The 19,905-nt window shown below is 50.7% G+C and overlaps 1 protein-coding gene across 1 annotated transcript; it reads left to right on the top strand.

Moving 5' to 3' along the window:
* The first annotated feature begins 1,168 nt into the window (after positions 1 to 1,168).
* On the top strand, positions 1,169 to 10,984 carry Krt72 (keratin 72). The gene is given in 9 exon segments (NM_001008809.2): positions 1,169 to 1,682; positions 2,832 to 3,046; positions 5,813 to 5,873; positions 6,257 to 6,352; positions 6,812 to 6,976; positions 7,616 to 7,741; positions 8,669 to 8,889; positions 9,455 to 9,489; positions 10,458 to 10,984. Coding segments are annotated over 9 exon segments (1,563 nt in total). The 5' UTR covers positions 1,169 to 1,229; the 3' UTR covers positions 10,649 to 10,984.
* The last annotated feature ends 8,921 nt before the right edge of the window (positions 10,985 to 19,905 follow it).

The raw sequence follows: 19,905 nt of genomic DNA, 5'->3' as shown, positions 1-19,905 counted from the left end.
CAGAAAAAAGGTGATGCAAAAGTTACTTTTGTAAGCCAACGTTCCAATAAGGATTATCCGCCCTAAACAGCTTTCTTATTTTTCTGTTCTTAATGGCTAGCATTAACAAATTCTTGTTCTTGCTGTGAGGGATGCACAGGTTAAAAATGGAGTGGGTGGGACCGAAATAACAAATTGTTGAAAAGCACAGCCTGGAGTTTTTTGTTTTGTTTTGTTTTGTTTTTGTTTTTTTTCGGAGCTGGGGACCGAACCCAGGGCCTTGCGCTTGCTAGGCAAGCGCTCTACCACTGAGATAAATCCCCAGCCCCAGCCTGGAGTTTTTTTTTTTTTTTTTTTTTTTGGTTCTTTTTTTTCGGAGCTGGGGACCGAACCCAGGGCCAGCCTGGAGTTTTTTTAAGGGCCTGGTTGACTCCACTCGCATCTCGGGCAACACAGAGAGCCCATTTCTTCCCCATGGGGACACCTCAGTCTCCTCAATCTGTCCATCTGGCGCCGCCATCTTAGCCACTCCCGAGACCCCGTCATACTGTCCAAGGTGGTCCAACAGCTTAGCTGTTATTATGCCCTCTGATGGACTGACTCCCTGGAAGCCATGTCAGTTGCCCCCAGGGACTGCCCCAAGGGGAACCTAAGCTCTGGTGTAACAAAGAGCCCTGTCTGAGGCACCTGCACCATTCAAAGTCATCCCCAATGTACCAAGGCTTGCTCTGAATCCCGGGAGTACGGGAGAGAAGAGTTATCTGGGCTGTCAATCATATGGGGAGTTTCTGAAGCAGATCCAACCTACGCGTCTACTCTACTTGGTGTCGTCTCCCCCAGTCATCCACAAGCCAGACCCACTGGAATTTTCTACTGAAGATCTTGGGTAGTGATGACCTACCTAATTGGAGGGAAGCCTATGGAGATAAGGCTGTGAAATTATTATAATGCAGGAGACGAGCACGGGAAATTCAGGGTTCTGGGTCATTTTATAGGGGGTTCGTGGACAGGTGAAGTGGAAGAGACAGAAATCTTTGCAAGCGAACAGTAATTTCCTAAATGAAGGACCCAAGAGATCGTCCCCCCCACTCCACCCCAATGACCCAAAAGGGGTTTCTGACATACAAATTAGCTGACTCCATTCCGCCAGCCCAAGCAGGACTATATAAGGGGCCAGGACCAGGAGGGCAGCTGTATCCGTGCCCCAGGCCTGCCTGCTGTCGCCCTCCAGTCCTTGCCTGCTGCCAGCCATGAGCCGCCAGTTGACCCTCTATCCTGGTGCTGAGCGCCTGGGTTTCAGTGGTTGCTCAGCCGTCATCTCAGGCCGGTTCAGCGGCAGCCACGCCTCGGTCCGGGCCGGGGTCAAGGGAGCAGCATTTGGCAGCAGAAGCCTGTTTTGTGTGGGGGGCGGCCGGAGGCTGGCATTGAGCTCTGGGGGGCGGAGCGGCGGCTTCACTCTGGGTCACGGAGGGGCGAGCGGTGGGCGTCCCGGGGGCTTTGTGGGCACTGTCTTTGGCAGCGCGGGCCTGGGGCCCACATGCCCATCTGTGTGCCCGCCGGGCGGCATCCCCCAGGTCGTCGTCAACAAGAGCCTTTTGGCCCCACTCAATGTGGAGCTGGATCCGGAGATCCAGAAGGTGCGGGCCCAGGAGAGGGAGCAGATCAAGGCTCTGAATAACAAGTTTGCCTCCTTCATCGACAAGGTGGGTTCCTCCTCATCTGTTAGTCCTGGGTTGCTTGCACCACACGGTGCAGAGCTCCTGCTCTGAGGCTGATGAGTGAGCTGTCCACAAAGAGGTCTCAATAATGTATCTTACCCCAGTGGAGAGTCACTGGGACCAAATGTCCCAAGTACTTAGGACAGTGCCTGGTACACTCATCCTTCCTTCCATTTGGGACAAGACTTTGGGAAGGGCAGGAGGCATGTAGTGTGAGTCCTACGAGGATGTCCAGTGTCAGACAAGAAGATAAAGAGGGGTTGGGGATTTAGCTCAGTGGTAGAGCACTTGCCTAGCAAGCGCAAGGCCCTGGGTTCAGTCCCCAGCTCCGAAGGAAAAAAAAAAAGAAGATAAAGACCCACATCCAGAACAGGGAACTAGGGGGAAAATGGCCAGGGGATGTCATAGGGTGTGGAAGTCAAAGGAAAAAGAGGGGAGGCAGATTTCCAGAAGAGGGGAGAGAAACAGGCTAGAAAATGCACATCAACCTTAGGAGCATTTGCAGGGGAAGGCATAGCAAAGTGCTCAGCAGTAGATGGGGTAGCTGGAAAGGTGTCTTTGGAGGATCCATAGCAGGGACCCCAGTGAATGGGAAAGATGCAAGAAATGGATTCTCTCACCCGGACATTCGCGGTATAAGAGGCCCTGACCATGAGGGTATTAGGGACAGAATAGCAATGGCTGGCATTGATGAAAACATTACTGCACTTCTGCGCTGCCTGGCGACTCTTACCAACTCAAGGCCTCTGATTCTGTTTTCCTGGCTTTTATGCAAAGGAATTAGGCCTGGAACGACAAGACGTAGTTTCTCCTCCTAACACTCTACCTGAGTATGTTTTCTTCTGTCTCTGCACTCAGAGGCAGGTAGGACAGGGAGGCAGGTGAGCAGAGAGGACCAGACATGGGAGGAACCCTGAAGTGTGTGAGAACTGACTTTGAACAAGCTGAGACATCAACCAATAGCATCTAAGCTCCGAGAGAAAGGGAGCATTGCCCTGTCAAAACCCCCCAGTTTTTTCTCCTCTACCCCCCCAATTCCCAGCATCGTTAGCAAGAGAAACTGACCCAGTCACATGGCAACTCACCAGGCAGGTGACACCTTTAGTTAACTAATGGGAAGCCTTTGGGTTCCAGGTGCGCTTCCTGGAGCAGCAGAACCAGGTGCTGGAGACCAAGTGGGAGCTGCTGCAGCAGCTGGACCAGAACAACTCCAGGAGGAGCCTGGAGCCGGTACATGAGAGTTACATCAGCAACTTGCAGAAGCAGCTGGAGATCCTGTCTGGGGACAGGGTGAGGCTGGACTCGGAGCTGAGGAACATGAGGGAAGTGGTGGAGGACTGTAAGAAGAGGTAAGTGGGAGGCAGAGATGGTGTCACTGGACGGTGACCACAGAGGGTTCCCTGTGGACAGTTTGTCTTAGCTCTTTTGTTGAGACCACTGCTGTTTCTTTCATGCTCCACAGAAGAAACAAATAGATAGAATGGGGTTGGAAAGATGGTAGATCTACCCAGAATGCTCCTCTTAATGTCCAGGAAATCTGTTCAATGTCCAGCCCTGGAGACAGGAAACTGGGACAAAGAGCACTGGCTGAAACCGTCTGTGTAGCCAAAATGGCTGTGTGGTTTCCCCTAAGTAAGGTTTTCTATGGCAGCTCCCCCAAAGAGAGACACCTCACCAATCCTGGAACAAAATTTAAAACTAAGAAAAATAAAATTTGGAACATAGTTTGTCTTGAAGTGTACACATGCTGTAGAAGTATCCCATCGCTCAGGAGAGAACAAATTTGAAACCAGATTAAGAGCAGGCCCAGGGAGGAGTACAGGGATGCAAACTTGGTATTTGGAATGTTTGCTTCCAGGTGCCCAGTTTATAGGGACAGGTACTGGCTGCCACAGTTCCAAAGGGTGGAGATGGTCAGAACTGGCATAGTTCTCTCGTTCCACATTCAAAAGGTGTAACTGTCCCTATTCTATAGTCCCCCTCAGCCAGAAGCTTGGACTGAGCTCCGCACAGAGACCCTAACAGAGCTGGTCATTGCCCTGGCCACAGAAAGTCTATGGTAACAGGCTTAAAAAATACTTTCAAAGAATTGCAATGGCTACAGGATAGCTGAGATCAATGGAACTCATTGATCCGACAGGACCGGGTGAGAAGGCTCTGCAGAAGAGGGACAGAGGGTCAGGGTAGAGGCTGCGTTGTCTCTGGACCTCCCACAGGGTAAAGATCTGGAGTTCCTGAACTGCTATTCACTGAGCAGCTTTGGGTGAGCCCCCGGGTCCTCTGGAGCTGCAGCATTGGTACAGAACATGTAACATCAAATGCAGATGGCTGTCTCAACACCTGAATGAGCTTCTGAGAGGAACATGGCAAGCAGCAGTGTGCTGGCAGCTCTCAAAAGCTCAGAGTTCAGCAGAGGGCATGTGTGCCTGCCTGACGCCCAGAGTCCCGAGTGTTAGTTTTACTATTAGCTAGCTTTGTGACCTTGGCCAAGCATACTTCCTCCCACTCCCACATACAAAGTCAGGACAACAGAATAGACCTCATAGGACAATAGAAAAGATTTTATTGGAGCTGTTGGGAGTTGGATGTGGTGGCGTAAACCTTTAATCCCAGCACTGGGGAGGCAGAGGTAGGAGGCTTTCTGGTTTACACAGTGAGTTCAAGGACAGCTGGGAGTGCATAGAGAGATCCTGTCTCAAAATAAAAAATAAATAATTAAAAAATAAAAAAAGGAAAAGGGGTTGGGGATTTAGCTCAGTGGTAGAGCGCCTGCCTAGCAAGCGCAAGGCCCTGGGTTTTGTCCCCAGCTCCGGAAAAAAAAAAAAAAAGGAAGAAAAAGAAAGGAGAGTGGATACAGGAAATAAACTAGCTGAGGGAACATTTAGCACGTTGTTTGGCAGGCAGCAATGAAAAACACAAATCTTACTTGGATTCATTATGATTGTTTCAAGTTATTAGCTGAGAAACCATTTGTAACTATTGCCGTTGCTTCTGACAGTCTTCTTGATCAAGTGTTTCCTATGTATCTTACAAAACAGATAGAACGTACTAAATCTATAAAGTACTAAAATCTAGTTAGTCTGGCAAGTAACGTATGCCTTAATTTCTGTTGTGAGGCAGCAGTTATTATGTGTCTGTAAGACGAGGCAACAGGTTGAGTAAGAGTAGCATTTGATGATATAATGCCATCTGAGGGCTTTCAGTTACCGGCTGAGCTACACACAAGATCTGGGATAAAGCATACGAACTGTTTACATTTATCTGACATCCTTAGAAAAACAGGGCAGCCTTAGACTACCTCCCAGGAATATTTACTTTATTGTTTGTTTAGTTATATTGGGGATGGAATCTAGGGCCCCTTACATGCTAGGCAAGTGCTCTACCACTGAGCTACACACAGCATCAGTGCCCAGTTACCTCTTGAGGAACTCGCTTTTCTAACTCACGTTGATTTTGTTCCATTCATACTTTCTGGGTGGAGGGGTTGCCAGTGGTGTACTTGGGGATACAAGAGGATCTAAAAAGTGTTGTTTCTATTTAAGCCTGTAGAAGGAACTGTTTTCTAACATTAGACCCCCTCCTTTTATTGCAGTAAAATATGTATAAGAAAATGTTACCATTTTGAGCTCTTTAAATAAAAAAGTTAACAAAGTTTTTCTTTTTCCTAAACTACAATGTATCTGCATGAAAAGCATTCCAGTACTGTCCAAACACAAAGACCTTGCTTCAACTGAAATGGAAGTGTGAGACTGGCATAAAATAGTTTCTGGGTTAGAGTAGAGCCTCTGCTTGGTGCCCTGGGCCACTGTCATATCAAGTGGGGTTGGGCATGGGTGAAAGTTTCTGCTCTGACATGGAGGCGGCCACTTGTGAAAGGGAAGTACAGTGGATCCTGTATGTCCCCACCACAGTCTCAGGCAATTCATGCCCCAGCAGACTGTGTATGGATTAAGGAGCTAGAAAAAAATATTCCTTGAGCCAGTGCTCCTTCCTGGGGAGGCCATGTGCCTCTGGGATAAACACTCTGCAGCTGAGATGCAGAAGCAATGGCTTACTGCGCGGTGGGCATCTGCAGGACACAACTGGCCCAATGGCAAGGCTGTTTTCTCCCACAGGTACGAGGTGGAGATTAACAGACGCACGGCTGCCGAGAATGAGTTCGTGGTGCTGAAGAAGGTAAGGGTGGGTGGAGTAGGAAGAAGGTTTGAGCATTTCCAATCATCTGTGACAGTGATGTGCATAGGCCAGGGGAGGGACCCTTGGACAACTCAATTCCTTGGAATTCTAACATCTCAGCTCCTTTTTCTCAGTCCCTCCCGGAGTACATGATGCTTCTAGAATCTGCAAACTTAGTATTCAAGGTATTAGTTAGATCCAAGGCATTCTGCTGCATTTCTGGTGTGGCCACTGAACTTGAACAAGTTAGTTTCTGCCTATAGGGACTGGGCCACTCTTGAAGCATGAGGTGAAGGGATTGAAGAGTTAAATAGCCTCTACTTCAAGTGGCAGGGAGGGTAGGGAGAGCAGGGAGAGCAGCCTGACCATCACATGTGCCCCAGGATGTGGATGCTGCTTACATGAACAAGGTGGAGCTCCAGGCCAAGGTGGACTCCATGACAGATGACATCAAATTCTTCAAGGTCCTCTTTGAAGGGGTAAGCTCTTTACCTGCCTCTCTCAGCTAGCTGCTCTTAAGGTTGGGAGGAAAACGCCTTTTGTCCTGGTGCAGCTAATGTTCACCGAGGTCCTACTAAGGGCTGGGCACAGAGCCAGACTTTGACGAGACCACCATTATGTTTGTCCTCCAGGCTTGGCATGCTTTGGGGGAGCAGAGAAAGGCATGGGAACCCCACCTGGGCCTTCAGGGACTGTCTCTGAAGAGAGGAGATGTGGGAAGGGAAAGGTAGCAGGAGACTCCCTTGAGGCATTTGAGTGCCACCTGTAGTCTTGACATGATTAGCATGGGGTGGGAGGGACCAGAAGAGGGCAAACAAAATGCCATGGTTTGGGATGAAGTTCAAAGAAGCCAGTCTCACCCTCAGCTGAGGAAGGATCAGGAGAAGTGGTGCCCCCATGGCACCCCTAACAGATTCCCCTCCCCCACTGGCCACCAGGAGATTGCTCAGATGCAGTCCCACATCAGCGACACGTCCGTCATTCTGTCCATGGACAATAATCGGCAGCTGGACCTGGACAGCATCCTGGCCGAGGTTCGAGCCCAGTATGAGGAGATTGCCGTGAAGAGCAAGGCGGAGACAGAGAACATGTACCAGTGTAAGGTGAGCCTGGGGCGCAGTGGGTAGAAAGCTGTGGGCACTTGGTGTTCTCAGAGCGCACTCGTGCATGTGCTTGTGACTGTGCACATGTGGGCCTGAGTGCATCTATGGACTTTGTGGAGGTTCTTCTTGTTTTGGAGTTGAACCTTGTAGCAATGCTTCCCTGTGGTCTAGGGAGGTCAGTCAGCCTTAGCAAACCTTACGGACAAACAGGAGCCTTTCCCTCACCATGGCTCCGAGGGACAGATGAGGCCAGGCCTGCTACAACCCTCACAAGCCTTCGAGTAATCCACACACCTCAGCTTCTTTTTCTTTTTTCTTTTTTCTTTTTTTCTTTTTCTGACTTTGGTGAAACAAGGATAGAAAAGGGACTCCACCAGGGCATGTGTTTAAGAGCCCAGGGGCCACGCTGAGCTAGAGCAGGCTCTTGCTCTGTAGAGGGTTGTAGCTTTTCCAGTTCCTTCTATACCCCTCCCCCTTCACACCCCTCCCTCTTTGGCTGGTGTTTAAACTTCCCTGACATGAAGACCACAGGTGTGGAGCACTGCCCTCCGTGCTCAGTATGGGTGCTCCCTCCCCATGCTGGGTGCTCCCAACCGGGTAAGTCCTTAGCCGTTTTGCACACTTCTAATCCAACCACAGATCCAGGAGCTGCAGGCCACTGCAGGCCAGCACGGGGACGACCTCAAACTCACCAAGTCCGAGATCACAGAGATCAACAGGCTGATCCAGAGAATCCACTCAGAGATAGGAAACATGAAGAAACAGGTGGGCTCTGTGCAATAAGGCAGCAAGTGGGTTTACTCAGCACCAATCTGGGTGGGACTGTCCTCATCAGGTGGGATGGACCGGCTGCAACTCACTCATCCAAAATTCTGTGCCTGTTGACAGACCTGGGGGCCGTTTATCAGAGGAGGAAAAACCTAGGAATCTTTTTGGTGTCAAAATCAGTTGTTGCTTCTTCACTGTGGAGCAAACTTCCATAGGAAGGGGGCATCCCTCCCCCCAAAATGTCTGGAATTTAGACACTCCCAAAGCCTTAGCTGGATGAACAAAACATGAAGCTCTGAGAGTCCTTACATGCGCAAACACACAACCCTCACAACTGATAGATTGCAAGATTCCTGGGTGAAGGTCTTTGCACCTGCAAAGCCTGCTAGCCATGCAAATGCATCTTTAAGGCCTGTTCTTGCCCCTGAGTATGATTCTCTGCCAGATGGGTGGGTGGATTGAAAGCATAGTGAACTTAATTGACAGATATTTTACCAAGCAGAACTTATTGGATGCCATATTCCCCTCTGATTTATGGGCACCCCTGGGATACCCCGTGATGTATAGAGACCTCTAGCCACAGGGAGAATTTCATGCATGGTTGATTTTAGAATCTGATAGTTGATGGTTTCTAATTGAGTGGGGCAGGGCCAGCAGCACATGACCAGGTATCCTGTCTTCTCTGTGCCCTTCTCTCTCCTCTCAGGGGGAAGATGTCTACCTTTAGAGGCTGAGGCATGAGCAGGGGTGGTGGCAGGTGGTGGTGAAGGGGTGAGGTGGATGGTGCCTAGAGTCAGAGAAAGAATAGACTTACCTCCAGTTATGCCAAAGCTGGATCATCCAGTGGGATCCCCAAGTGTTTGTTATCAGTCAGCATTGGGGGAGGAGGGCTGACCCAAAGTGACGAGTCTGTTTGTTCCCCAGTGCTCCAACCTGGAGACGGCCATTGCTGACGCTGAACAGAGAGGTGACTGTGCTCTCAAGGATGCCCGGGCCAAGCTGGACCAGCTGGAGGGAGTCCTTCAGCAGTCCAAGGAAGAGCTGGCCCGCATGCTGCGTGAGCACCAGGAGCTCATGAACGTCAAGCTGGCCCTGGACATGGAGATCGCCACCTACAGGAAGCTGCTGGAGAGCGAGGAGAGCCGGTGAGGAGCAAACAGCTTTGCCTGGGGGCCGTTTTTGCTTTAACAGAAAGGTGGAAGAGTTCGGCTCTGTGTAGGCTCAACCAAAATGAAATCACATGACAAGTGTGCTTGCCTTGTGATAGGGAAGGCATGAATTAGACAGCAAAAAGGACCAACTGGTAAAATCCCTAAAAGGCCCCCGGAAAAGCAAGTATCAATGACCCCCTTATTAGAGAGTGTCCCCTGGCTTTCTTCATGGTTCTTGGATGGGAGTGAGGGAAGAAAGCCTCCCAGAGCCCCAAGTTCAAAATCACTGTGGACAAGCCAGAGCTCAGCGAGGACGTGGAATCATTTTCACTATCACACTAGTGAGCAGCAGGGTTGTACTTCTGTGAAACAGATGGCCCAGGAGCCTCTGGTGTAGAGGGGCTCCTTAGAGCAGAGTTCTCATCAGGGGTTGCCCAGGAACTGGATAAAAGGAGTTTGGAAAGGGGGTGTGACTTCTCTGACTGGAAAGACACAGATATCCCCAAGTAGACAGATGTGATGATTGTGGTGGATTTACCTGCTTGTTCTCTCTCTCTAGGATGGCTGGTGAATACCCAAGTTCTGTGAGCATTTGTAAGTACCTGCATGTCCTGGTCTGTCCTTGTTTATCTTATCTGGAGCCTACACAGCTCTAATTTCATGGCACAAAGGAGATGTTGGAATCTCAGGGAGACTGGGAGTGAGGAAGGGGTTAAGGACAGAGACGGTTGGCTTCAACGGCCCGAGAAGCCACAACTGGAGAGTAGTAATATGTTGGGATATGAAAGAAAACAATCGAGGGGTTCCCAGCAGTGTGCTGCAGATGATGCCTGGCCACAGCACTCTCCTACTCCTGCTAGAACAGTACGGTCTTAGCTTATTTCTCTGTAAGGAGTTCAAGGTCTTGTACAGATATTTAGACAGAGACCACTTGCAAAAAAGGTTGAATGTTTATGGTTAAGTAAAATGAAGTCATGGTTATGAATGGTGACCACAAAGATATCTCAGTAATCACACACACACAAACACACACACACACTTACACACACACACACACATACACACCACCACGACCACCACCATTGCCACCACCATACTCACTCACTACACACACACACAGAGACACAGACACTAACTTAGGTTTTAACACACCCTCACACACATACACACACACACACACACACACATGCATGTACCCATGCAAACACACACACTATACATAACACATACCTGGACACACACACACAGACACAACACACATACTAACTCAGGTTCTTAAACACACACACATATGCATGTACCTATGCAAACACACACATACACACATACACTACACACTACACATCACACACACATGGACACATACAGACACACGTACTAACTCAGGTCCTTAACCACACACACACACACACACACACACACACACACACGCATGTATCCAAACACACATTCACATACATGCAGAGACAGAAAAAGAGACAGACAGAGACAGACAGAGACAGGGACAGAGACAGAGACAGATAGAGACTGACTGGGGCTGGGGCCTCTGTCTCCCTTTCCAGCTGTTGTTAGCAGTACCAATGCAGGACCAGGAGGGGCTGGCTTCAGTGTGGGCTTTGGCGCCTCGAGCAACTACAACTACAGACCTCTGGCCCTGGAGGTGAAGACTAAGGGCAGCTGCGGCAGCGAGCTCAAGGATCCCCCCGCCAAAACCTCAGCCAGCAGCTGTGCGAGCAAAAAAGCCTCCAGATGACAGACAGGGGAGGTGTCACGAGCAGACGGCTGTGCAACCCATTCTCCTGTTCTCTTCCCTCCTGTCCCTTCCCAAGTCAGGAAGTGTTTTCTCCATCACTGAAATCCCAACCATTTTCCCAGCTGTTTCCCCTGGTGGGGGAAGGCCAGCCAGTCATATGGTCTCTCAGTGACCGCTCCCACTTACTCCTTATTGGATAGCTGCTCCCACACAGAGATGAAGCCAACTGCCAGCCTCTCTGTGTCTTCCTCCAGCCTTCCCTGTCAGAGGCTCTTCCTCTGATGGGGATTCCGTCTAGCTCTCTGCTTTTCTTGCAATAAATGATTGATGGATGCCCTCACCCTAGTCTTTTCATGTCGCTGCAATAGACACTTGAGAGTGGGTACTATGGTCTGAACTGGAAATGCCACCCCACCAGCTCATGTGGGAACAGTTGGCTGCCAGCTTGTCGTAATCTTTGGAAGATGGGTCCTGGTGGGTAGCCAGAGGCCACTAGGCCTTGAAGGTTATACCCAGCCTGGGCCTCAGCCTACTCTACTCCTTTAGACACCACCTGAGGAGTCTGTGCCCACACTCCACTCCTGTGAGCAAGTCACTCAGACGGCAACCGGGTCAGCTCATAAGCCAAAATAATCTTCTTCCCCGAAGGTGTTTCGAGTATTTCAGCCGGTAATCTATAAAGAACGTGGCTTATTTTGGCTCACGGTTTTGGAGGGTCTAAGCTCAGGGCACCAGCGTCTCCCCATCTCTCGGTGCTGGCCTCATGCTGGGTCACAGTGTGGTGAAGACGCAAACAGGGGAGGTGGGCATGTGTGTCGGGATCTCGTGTTCAAGGATGAGCCTGTGTTCAGGGGCGAGGAAGGGGAGTTGTCGGGCTCCGTTAGTTAACTCACTGTAGAGAAAGTTGTTAATCCGATCACGGGGCAGAGCCTCCACAACTCAAAGTCCAAAGATCTCACTGGGAATCAAACTTCAGCATGAGTGTGTTGGGGACAAACGTGTCCAAACATGTTCCTTCAGTTTTCAGTGTTTACGTGTTGCCCACATGTCATTCTTTACATTCGTCTTTTTGATGGGGGGTGGGGTTCAGTCTTTTGTTCCTCTCTGGACCGTCAACCACACATCTTCTTTACCGTCTGGCTTCAGCCTGGTGGGCATCAGGTGACAGCTGATCCTGTTAAACTGCTGAGAGGGCGGGCTCCAGGCGTCCCATGATGTCACATGTGGGATGGGTGACATCACCCTCACTGTAGAGACGTACTCGGCCTGGAGCCTCCCCCACCTCCCCGCACTGTCCCTTTCTTCCCCTTACGTGGCTCCACTTTCCTCATCTTCTGGCACAAGCAGGATGCCCGTGATCTTCTGGTTGTATCTGCTCCCATGGTTTGTGAGAAACTGTGGTGGCCCTCGGAACAAGTATAGAGTGAGCCATTGTCTGGGCACTGGGGATACAGAAACAAACGTTGTAGGCGGAGACCTGGGAGGATCCCAATCTACTGAGGATAGGAGCGCAGCGTGCAACGCGGCCGTGAGTAGGGTTGACTTCCGTGTGAGAGATCTGGGTGATCTCTGCAGGCAGGCGCACCTTTGCAAGCAAGCTGATTCCTCAGGGGGCCAGCGAACTGATGGGAACAGAGTTCTCTCCGTGGGCAGGGCCGTCTTTCAAGAACGGGCCTTGCTAAAAGGTGGTGTTCCGAGAGCAGCTATGACTTCTCTTTTCCAATGTCCATCCTTCCTTGACCCTTAGCAGGTTCTTCACACCCAGGCGCCATTTTCCTACTTCCCATTTATCAGGGAAAATAAATTCCTTATCTTCTGTAGCCAGGATGAAATACCATCCCCTCCCTTGTGCCTGTAGTGCCCAGTTCCTCCAGTGAACCCTACCAAGCTGCATGGCACGAAAAGAGAGGGGTCATTTTAGCTGCCAGCCCAACAATTCCCCAGGCCCCACTTTTCAGATGAGCAGACCGTTGCTCAGAGGAGTGGGATCTGCTCTCAGTACTGGGGAGCAGTGGGGCCTCGGCAGGTACCTGTGTAGCTGTGACATCCCTCGAACCTGTGCTGGCATCCATGCCTGTCCCTCCTCCATCCCTCAACACCCCTTGTCCCAGGGTCCTCAAGGGTGGCTCAACTCAGGATATATTTTGTGCAGGAATGTGCTACTGAGTGGAGTCCTCTCCTCTGGGGAATAATGGCCCTATGTAACACAAATGCTTTGTTTCTTACATAGACACATGCATACAATTTACATAGTTTATTACTCAAATGGGGGCCCTTTGATATCATCAAACGCTAAACTGTTCCTTGGGAAAGAGGCAAAGCAAAGACTTCCAGGCTAATGGTCCCTCTGGACCTGGCATTCTGGCTCTAGATGTTGGTTTTTTTTTTTTTTTTTTTTTTTTTTTTTTTTTGTCAGCTGTGGCCCAGTACAAAATCACACCCTTGTAAAAATGGCTCAACATTAGCCATTCCTTTCAGAATGCCAGTAGCTCGGCTCAGCCCCACTGGAGAAGTTTCTACCAGGCAGCAAGGTTAATTCTCCTGAGAACTGATATCATCATCAGTAATGCAAGCATTACTGTCACTGTGTCCGGTTTGCTCTGGGGGTTTGGGACTCGGGGGAGGGAGGTTAAACAGCTCGCCAAGGATCAGATCATGTAGTGAGGAGGGGCAGAGGTGGGCGTTGAAGCCCCGTGAGTCTGTGATCCCGGCGGTGGAGGACACCTCACGGCGGTTATGACTGCAGCTGCTCGTTGCGTAATGAAGACCCATGTGAGAGAAAAGTGTTGCTAGGTGATTGTGTCACGGCACAAGCATCAGAGTGTGTTTACGCCCACCCGGACAGTGCAGCTCAACCCTGAAGTGATGTGTGAGACGTAAACTGTCCACAGCTGGTGCTGGGAACCTCACTGGATGAGCAGAAGTCACACACTCTCAGAGGACAATTTAACGCGTCGTGAAGCAGTGCAGGCACCGGTGGCAGCCATCTGTCTTCTTGTCAAGTATTGCGACTGCCCATCAGTGTGTCAGCTACAGCACTGGCAGTGCTATGAGTGTGTGTTCTCCAGACTTACCATGAACCCCTGAGTCCTACCCAGTGCTTTGCTAAGTGGAGCATCAAGTGACAGAAAGTGTTCAGCCTTGTTATCTCCCCAGGGGATCTGGTCATAGAGACTGCTATTTGCTGACCTGAACCTGTGGTGTCATTGCAGGATCTGCGTGGCTGGTAACTTCACTTGGGAAGACTCTTTCTGAGTAGCCCTGGCTAGCTTGGAACACCCTGTGTAGCCCAGGTTGGCCCTCAATTTGCAATGTTCCTTCTGTCTGTCTCTCTCTGGAATGCTGGGATTCTAGGTGTTTAGGACCACATTCTGTCCACGGGACTATATTAACTTAAGTCTCTGGGTGTTTCTCTCTGTGTTTGTGTTGATTGGTTCAGGGCCCAGGAGTCTGGCAGCGGCAGAAGTTGGTGGAGTTGGACTGTGGAACATTGGATCCAGCTCCTTAAGTGCAAACACTTCTGGTACGTCTAGTCTGTGCACACACTGCCCTCTGCCAGCAGCTCCTGGTACTGCACTTACCGGGGCCCTGAGAAAAAGATTACAAAGAAGCAAGGGGATGGATAATCGTGGGTCAGGCCAGTGCCTCTCCGGAGGAGGAGATGATTGGCTCCCTGGCGTGCCAAGACGGCTCCTAAACGCTGAGTTGCCAGGGCCCCGTCTCCCCTCCCCCTCCTCTCCTCTCACGGAAGGAGAAAGGAGGCAGCCCCTTCTTCCTGAACCGCTTCACCTTCAGTAGCTGGCTGTTCTTTCTCATGGTTTTTCCTCGGCTGCCTGAGAACCTTGGTGTTGTGTCAGAGGTCCTGGGAGTGTGGGAGGTCTGTCAGTCAACAAGACTCCCTCCTCCAAGCCTCACTGGCACCTGGAGCGAGCCCCAGCCCTGGCTACAAGGGCAGCCTTTGAATAACTGTCTCTCGAAGCAGATAAAACAGCACTGCAGAGTGGCACACAGACAATCTTGGAAGGCTTCCCGGAGGAGGACGTGGACCGCTGTGAATTGTTGGAAAGGGGAGCCTTTGTAAAGACTCTGTAGAGCTCCAGGACTCCACTGCTTTAAGTGCCTTCAGGGTGATTAATTGTTACTTTGTACTGCATTTCTGTTTCTTTATTCTTCTTTGGTAGCTCTTTTCATCACCAGCAGGGGGCTGGGAGGTGAGGATGTCTTCCCTATCTCCTCTAGCCTCAGGGTAGCAACCATTCCACATCCTGTGTGTGGGTTTCCCTTAGGAGACCCATGGCCCTAACCTCATACTTCCCACCGTCTGTCCCCACAAGGCTTGGGGTTTTAGATCTAGATCCCTGAGGTTCCGGGTCCTTCCAGCTGTAACTATAGACAGAGCACTAGAGACAAAAGGACTGGGCCTTCAGTGTCCCCAGCTGGAGGGAAACACTGCAGCCAAACAGCAGTTCATTTTATTCCTGGCTTTGTTTCTTTTGCTAGGATGGCCGACCGGGGCAACAAAGTCTGCCTGCTTTCCTTGTGTCTTTATTTTAACCGTGGGGAAAACGAGAAAGGATTGGCGTGAGGGTGAATGAGTTAAAGTGGTCGGAGTGCTGAATCCAGTAGCTGGCGCCTGCAACCCGTGGATAATCGGTTGCTCTGCGTTTCACCGAGATGTCCCTACCAGGCTAGCCACATCCCAGCCCTGCTCAGTACTGCTCCTCCGACCCCAGAAGGCTCTTTCCCATGGCTGCTGGCTCCTGCAAACACTATCCTGGCTTGTTTCTACACTACCCTCTGCTCTTCCTCATTACCTGGAAAACTATTGTGTCCTGGAGCTCACTGCTTCTGGTCTCCTGGCTCCCTGGTGGCTGCTGTTCTCCCTCTTAGCTCTCATGGCTCCTGACTCATTTTACAAAGCCTCCTTCTGATCTGCCAGTGCGTATGGAGACTTGTAGCCAACCGTAAAACCCCTGCTTGCCTTCTTGGGGCCCCGGGTCACAGGAAAGTGAAGGTTTGGGTCCCTGGTACCCACCTTCCCTGCCACTGTGAGGGAAGGGTGGGTAGGCTTTTCGAGCTATAGTGGGTGGGGGAGTGATGATGTTGCTTTGAGCTCTGGTTGCCAACATCTAGTGGCTCCTAAGCACTGCCTGCTCCAGTCTCTAGTTCTATGACAAGTCTGCTTCTGTGGGGACAGGGCTTGGCAGAATGTTTCCTGAAGTCAGCAGGTGACCTGTCCCTCAGTTCCTGGCAGGGCGGCATGCAGATGCTTGGTTGACTAACTCCAAGGGCTTGGTTGACAGTCTGTCACCAGCAGTGCTATGCAGCCTTTTTCTTCAGTCTCGGCTCCTACCCGAGCAGCTTTTGCAGACTCTCTATTTCCCTCAACACCCTTCATTTTCCCTTGACATCCTACTTCTACACTTTTCCCTTTTCCCCACCTTCTCTCGTGTTACCCGGTGCCCAGTACCTTGGTCCTACCCAGTAGTGTTTCCCCAGTTCCCACCCTCTTCCTAATTCTATCTCCAGGGTCTGGAAGACTCAGTTATAATGTTGACCTTGAGAGGGAACTGGCCATTCCCTCTACAACCGAGGCACGTGCCACCACGGGCCTGGCCCATCACTCTGGCCTCTCCCTAGGGATGAGATGGGACAGGGCTCCTCCTTCCTGTTTGGACAGGGATGGTGGGAGACGGAAAGCATGTCATTAGTGATGACTTGGCTTAATTACAGCCCTCAGCAGAGTCAGGCTTGTTTACTCCGCAAATGTGCAGAGGAAGAGGTGGATCGGGCATCAGACTTCCCAGCCATGATCAAAAGATTAAGGCGTTCTCCCTCCCCCAAGCCTTTGTCCCTTTTGAAAAAGAACCATGCCACAGAGAAGGACAGAGTCAGAAAATATCTTCACACACATCTCCCAGAAGTGGTTGAGGCCGGAGGGATTCTGGGACAAAGAGATAGATGAACCAGTCCCTGAAAGGGGCCCTCCCCCTGGTATTTTGGAACAAGTGAGGGAAGGAGCCTTGTCTTTCTCATAGCAAGACTGCACTTGCCTGGACATACCTGAGAGCTTGTGAGCCAGGAAGAAAAGGCCCATGATGACTGGGAGGGGGTAGGCAGGGCTGCACGGGCCTCAGAGAACATCTTTTTTAAAGAAGATGGGAAAAAGAGACCTGAGAGCGCTTGGTCTCTAGTAAAGACTAAGGGATCTGTCAAGTTCTGCGGGCAGCTTAGTGACGCTTGAAGCTAAAGGAGACCCAGACAAGGAACCTAAAAACGAGTGGGGGAGGGACACAGAGCTTCTGAGCCGGAGAGCCCTGGTGAGATAGGATGAGCATTCTGTCACAGACACGGTGCTGAGTGATGTCCAAGTCAGGTGGTCACCACGGTCAAGACTCATGTTTCTCATCGCCGAATGAATGCAAAGCACATTGTGCCCTATGCTTCTACGTAGATAAGCATGTGGCCGGGAAGTAGAATCCAGTGGCCAGTCCTCTTACTGCCATATCAGACTCTTCCCCATGGAAAGACCTCTCCACACACTTCCGTCAAGAGCCAAGGGCCTTCCTCTGCAAGAGAGCAGGGATGTTCCGGTGATGGACACTGAGGACTTCCCAGGAGACAGTCCTGAAAGCCCCACGTCCTGGACGATGCCTCATGCTTGGGCAAACTTCATAGGTTTGAGGCAGTCCTGGTTGCCTTGATCTGTGCCTGGTCCCTCCTCCCACTGCTTAGTAACAGAGTCCCTGCTTACTGTTTCCCTTGGCTTCCCCACATCCTCTCCCACTCTGACTAAGCTTCTGCCTCCAGACCCTGCCTTTTCTGGCGTGGTACTGAATCCTACAGCCAAGGAAGCTCATGTCAAGATGGGCTTGTAATGTCATGTGCTGGGCTTGTGATGTCATGTGATGGACTTGGAGAGGGAGCAAGAAGACAGTGGGAAAAAGATGTCTCCTGTCAAGGGAGCTGGCTGACTTTGGGCCAAGAGGGGAGAGAGAAATCAGGCCCTTCATGCTGAGGAGAGGCAGCAGGGCTGGGTTTCAGCACTGAGCTCACCTGGTAAGGACTCAGGTTCACCGTCTTATGGCTCCAGTTAGCTCAGAAGCCTTCACGGGTCCTCCCCTCTCCACGAATGACTTTGGTCTATAGAATCTGTCTCCTGTTCAGGGGCAGTCAGTAGATCAAGGGGCTAGAGAAACATGATCTTCATTATCCCCTGCAAAGCTGACAGGCATGACCTCAGCCCTACCCATTTGGCACTGTCATGGTGTTCCGTTGGGAGTCCTTTCTATTTTTCTTTGGTGTGATGTGCTTTGCAGGGTTGGATTTTTGCCTTCCCAGGATGTTCTGTATCAACATGGTGACAGATCAGAACACAATGGGCTCGATTTCCTTGGGACTTTCAAGATCCCTGCAACTCTTGAAGCTCCCAGGCAATGCAGAGCCTATTTGCAATTCAGTTTCTATGAGGTTGCCTGCTGGAGACTCTTCTATGATTCTACGCTGCCTACAGGGAGAAGAGGACTGTTTACAACCTGCTCTCTGTACCTGCCCAGGCTGTCTGGCCTTCCAGATCCCAACCCACACCAGAAAGAAAGCCCAGTCTCTGTTTTGGTCAGGGTTTCTATGGCTGCAACAAAAACACCAGGACACAAAAGCAAGTTGGAGAGGAATGGGTTTATTCAGCATACATTTCCAGATCATAGTTCATCACCGAAGGAAGTCAGGGCAGGAACCCAAGCAAGGCTGGAACCTGGAGGCAGGAGCTGATTCAGGGGCTATGGAGGGGTGCTGCTTACTGGCTTGTTCCCCATGGCTTGCTCAGCCTGCCTTCTTATAGAACCCAGGACCACCACCAGCCCAGGGATGGCAGGTAGTACCTACCATGAGCTGGGCCCTCTCACATTGATCACTAATTGAGAAAATGCCTTACAGCTGGATCTCATGGAGGCATTTCCTCAAGGGAGGCTCCTTCCTCTCTGCTGACTCTAACCTGTGTCAGGTTGACACACAAAACCATCCAGTACAGCATACCTGAAATTAATTATTTAAAGAGTTCAAATTTCAACCATAGCGGTAGAGTGTTGTTTCCTCTCAGTTGGACGTGACCTTTGCCACCCTGAGGCAGAGCAACCGTAATGACCCACAGAAGACCTCAGGTGAGCAGGACTATTGGCATTTTCTCAGAGGGAGAGGGATGGTCACAGAGCCCATGATGGGATCCTTACCTGGTCCCTTTTCTCCCCAGCATTCCAGCTGTTACTACAAGCCAGGAAGCAGAGGACTGTGCTGGGGGCCTTCCAGTAGCTCAGGTGCTCACAGATTACCTGTATTCCCATAACTAACCCCCAAACACCCACTTGTTTGCCAAACTGAATTAGATAGAATATCACTTTGTGCCATTAGCTCTTTTCCTGTGTGGGACAAATAGATCTTGGTTGTCATTGTTACTGCCATCTTTGTTCTCTCTCTCTCTCTCTCTCTCTCTCTCTCTCTCTCTCTCTCTCTCTCGTTTCTGGGAAAGGCACAGTGTGTCTGAGTCACTCATGACACAGGCAGGTGGAGATAAAACTGTGACAACCCTCACAGGACACATCCCACTTATGTGTCTTCTGTCATCCCCAGTTTGGTTAGCTTGTCTCTAGAGTCTAATATATAGAGTGCACACAGTAGGTCTTCAGTTCCACATGCGTTGTCTGAGTCAACTTCTCCAGGTTTTAGGTACTCACCACTCCAATGAACTTACAGAGGGGTGTGCATGGCTGTGAGTAACTGAAGGACAGACAACATGGTGTGGTAGTGGTGGTGGTGGTGGTGGTGGTGGTGGTGGTGGTGGTGGTGGTGGTGGTGGTGGCGCTAGAGGAGACCCTCCTCAGGCAACTCCTGCTTCCACCTCCTTAGAATCAAGAGGCATCTCTGTCTCCACTCACACAAACTGTGTCTCTCCTGGACACCACACATACACACACACACACACACACACACACACACACACACACACACACCCCAATAGCAATGATCTATCCCAGACAGGGAAGGAGCCAATGACCCAAAGTGGGCCCAGTCACACCACTGCTGTCCCTTCTACCTCCTGCCACACTGTCACAGTCACCATGGCGGTTGCCATGATACCCTTGTTGGCCACCCCAGGCAGAGTCTCTGCATATGGACCCTAAGGACTTCTTTGAGAATGAACAAGAAGGGTTCCAGGGCCCTAAGGCCCCTTCCTAGTCCCCTATAGCCTGCTGCTTTGAAGT

The sequence above is a fragment of the Rattus norvegicus genome, chromosome 7 (assembly GCF_021556685.1).
Source record: "Rattus norvegicus strain SHRSP/BbbUtx chromosome 7, alternate assembly SHRSP_T2T, whole genome shotgun sequence".
NCBI lineage: Eukaryota > Metazoa > Chordata > Mammalia > Rodentia > Muridae > Rattus > Rattus norvegicus.
The sequence above is the reverse complement of the archived record's forward strand: the minus strand, read 5'-3'. Positions and strand labels throughout refer to the sequence as shown.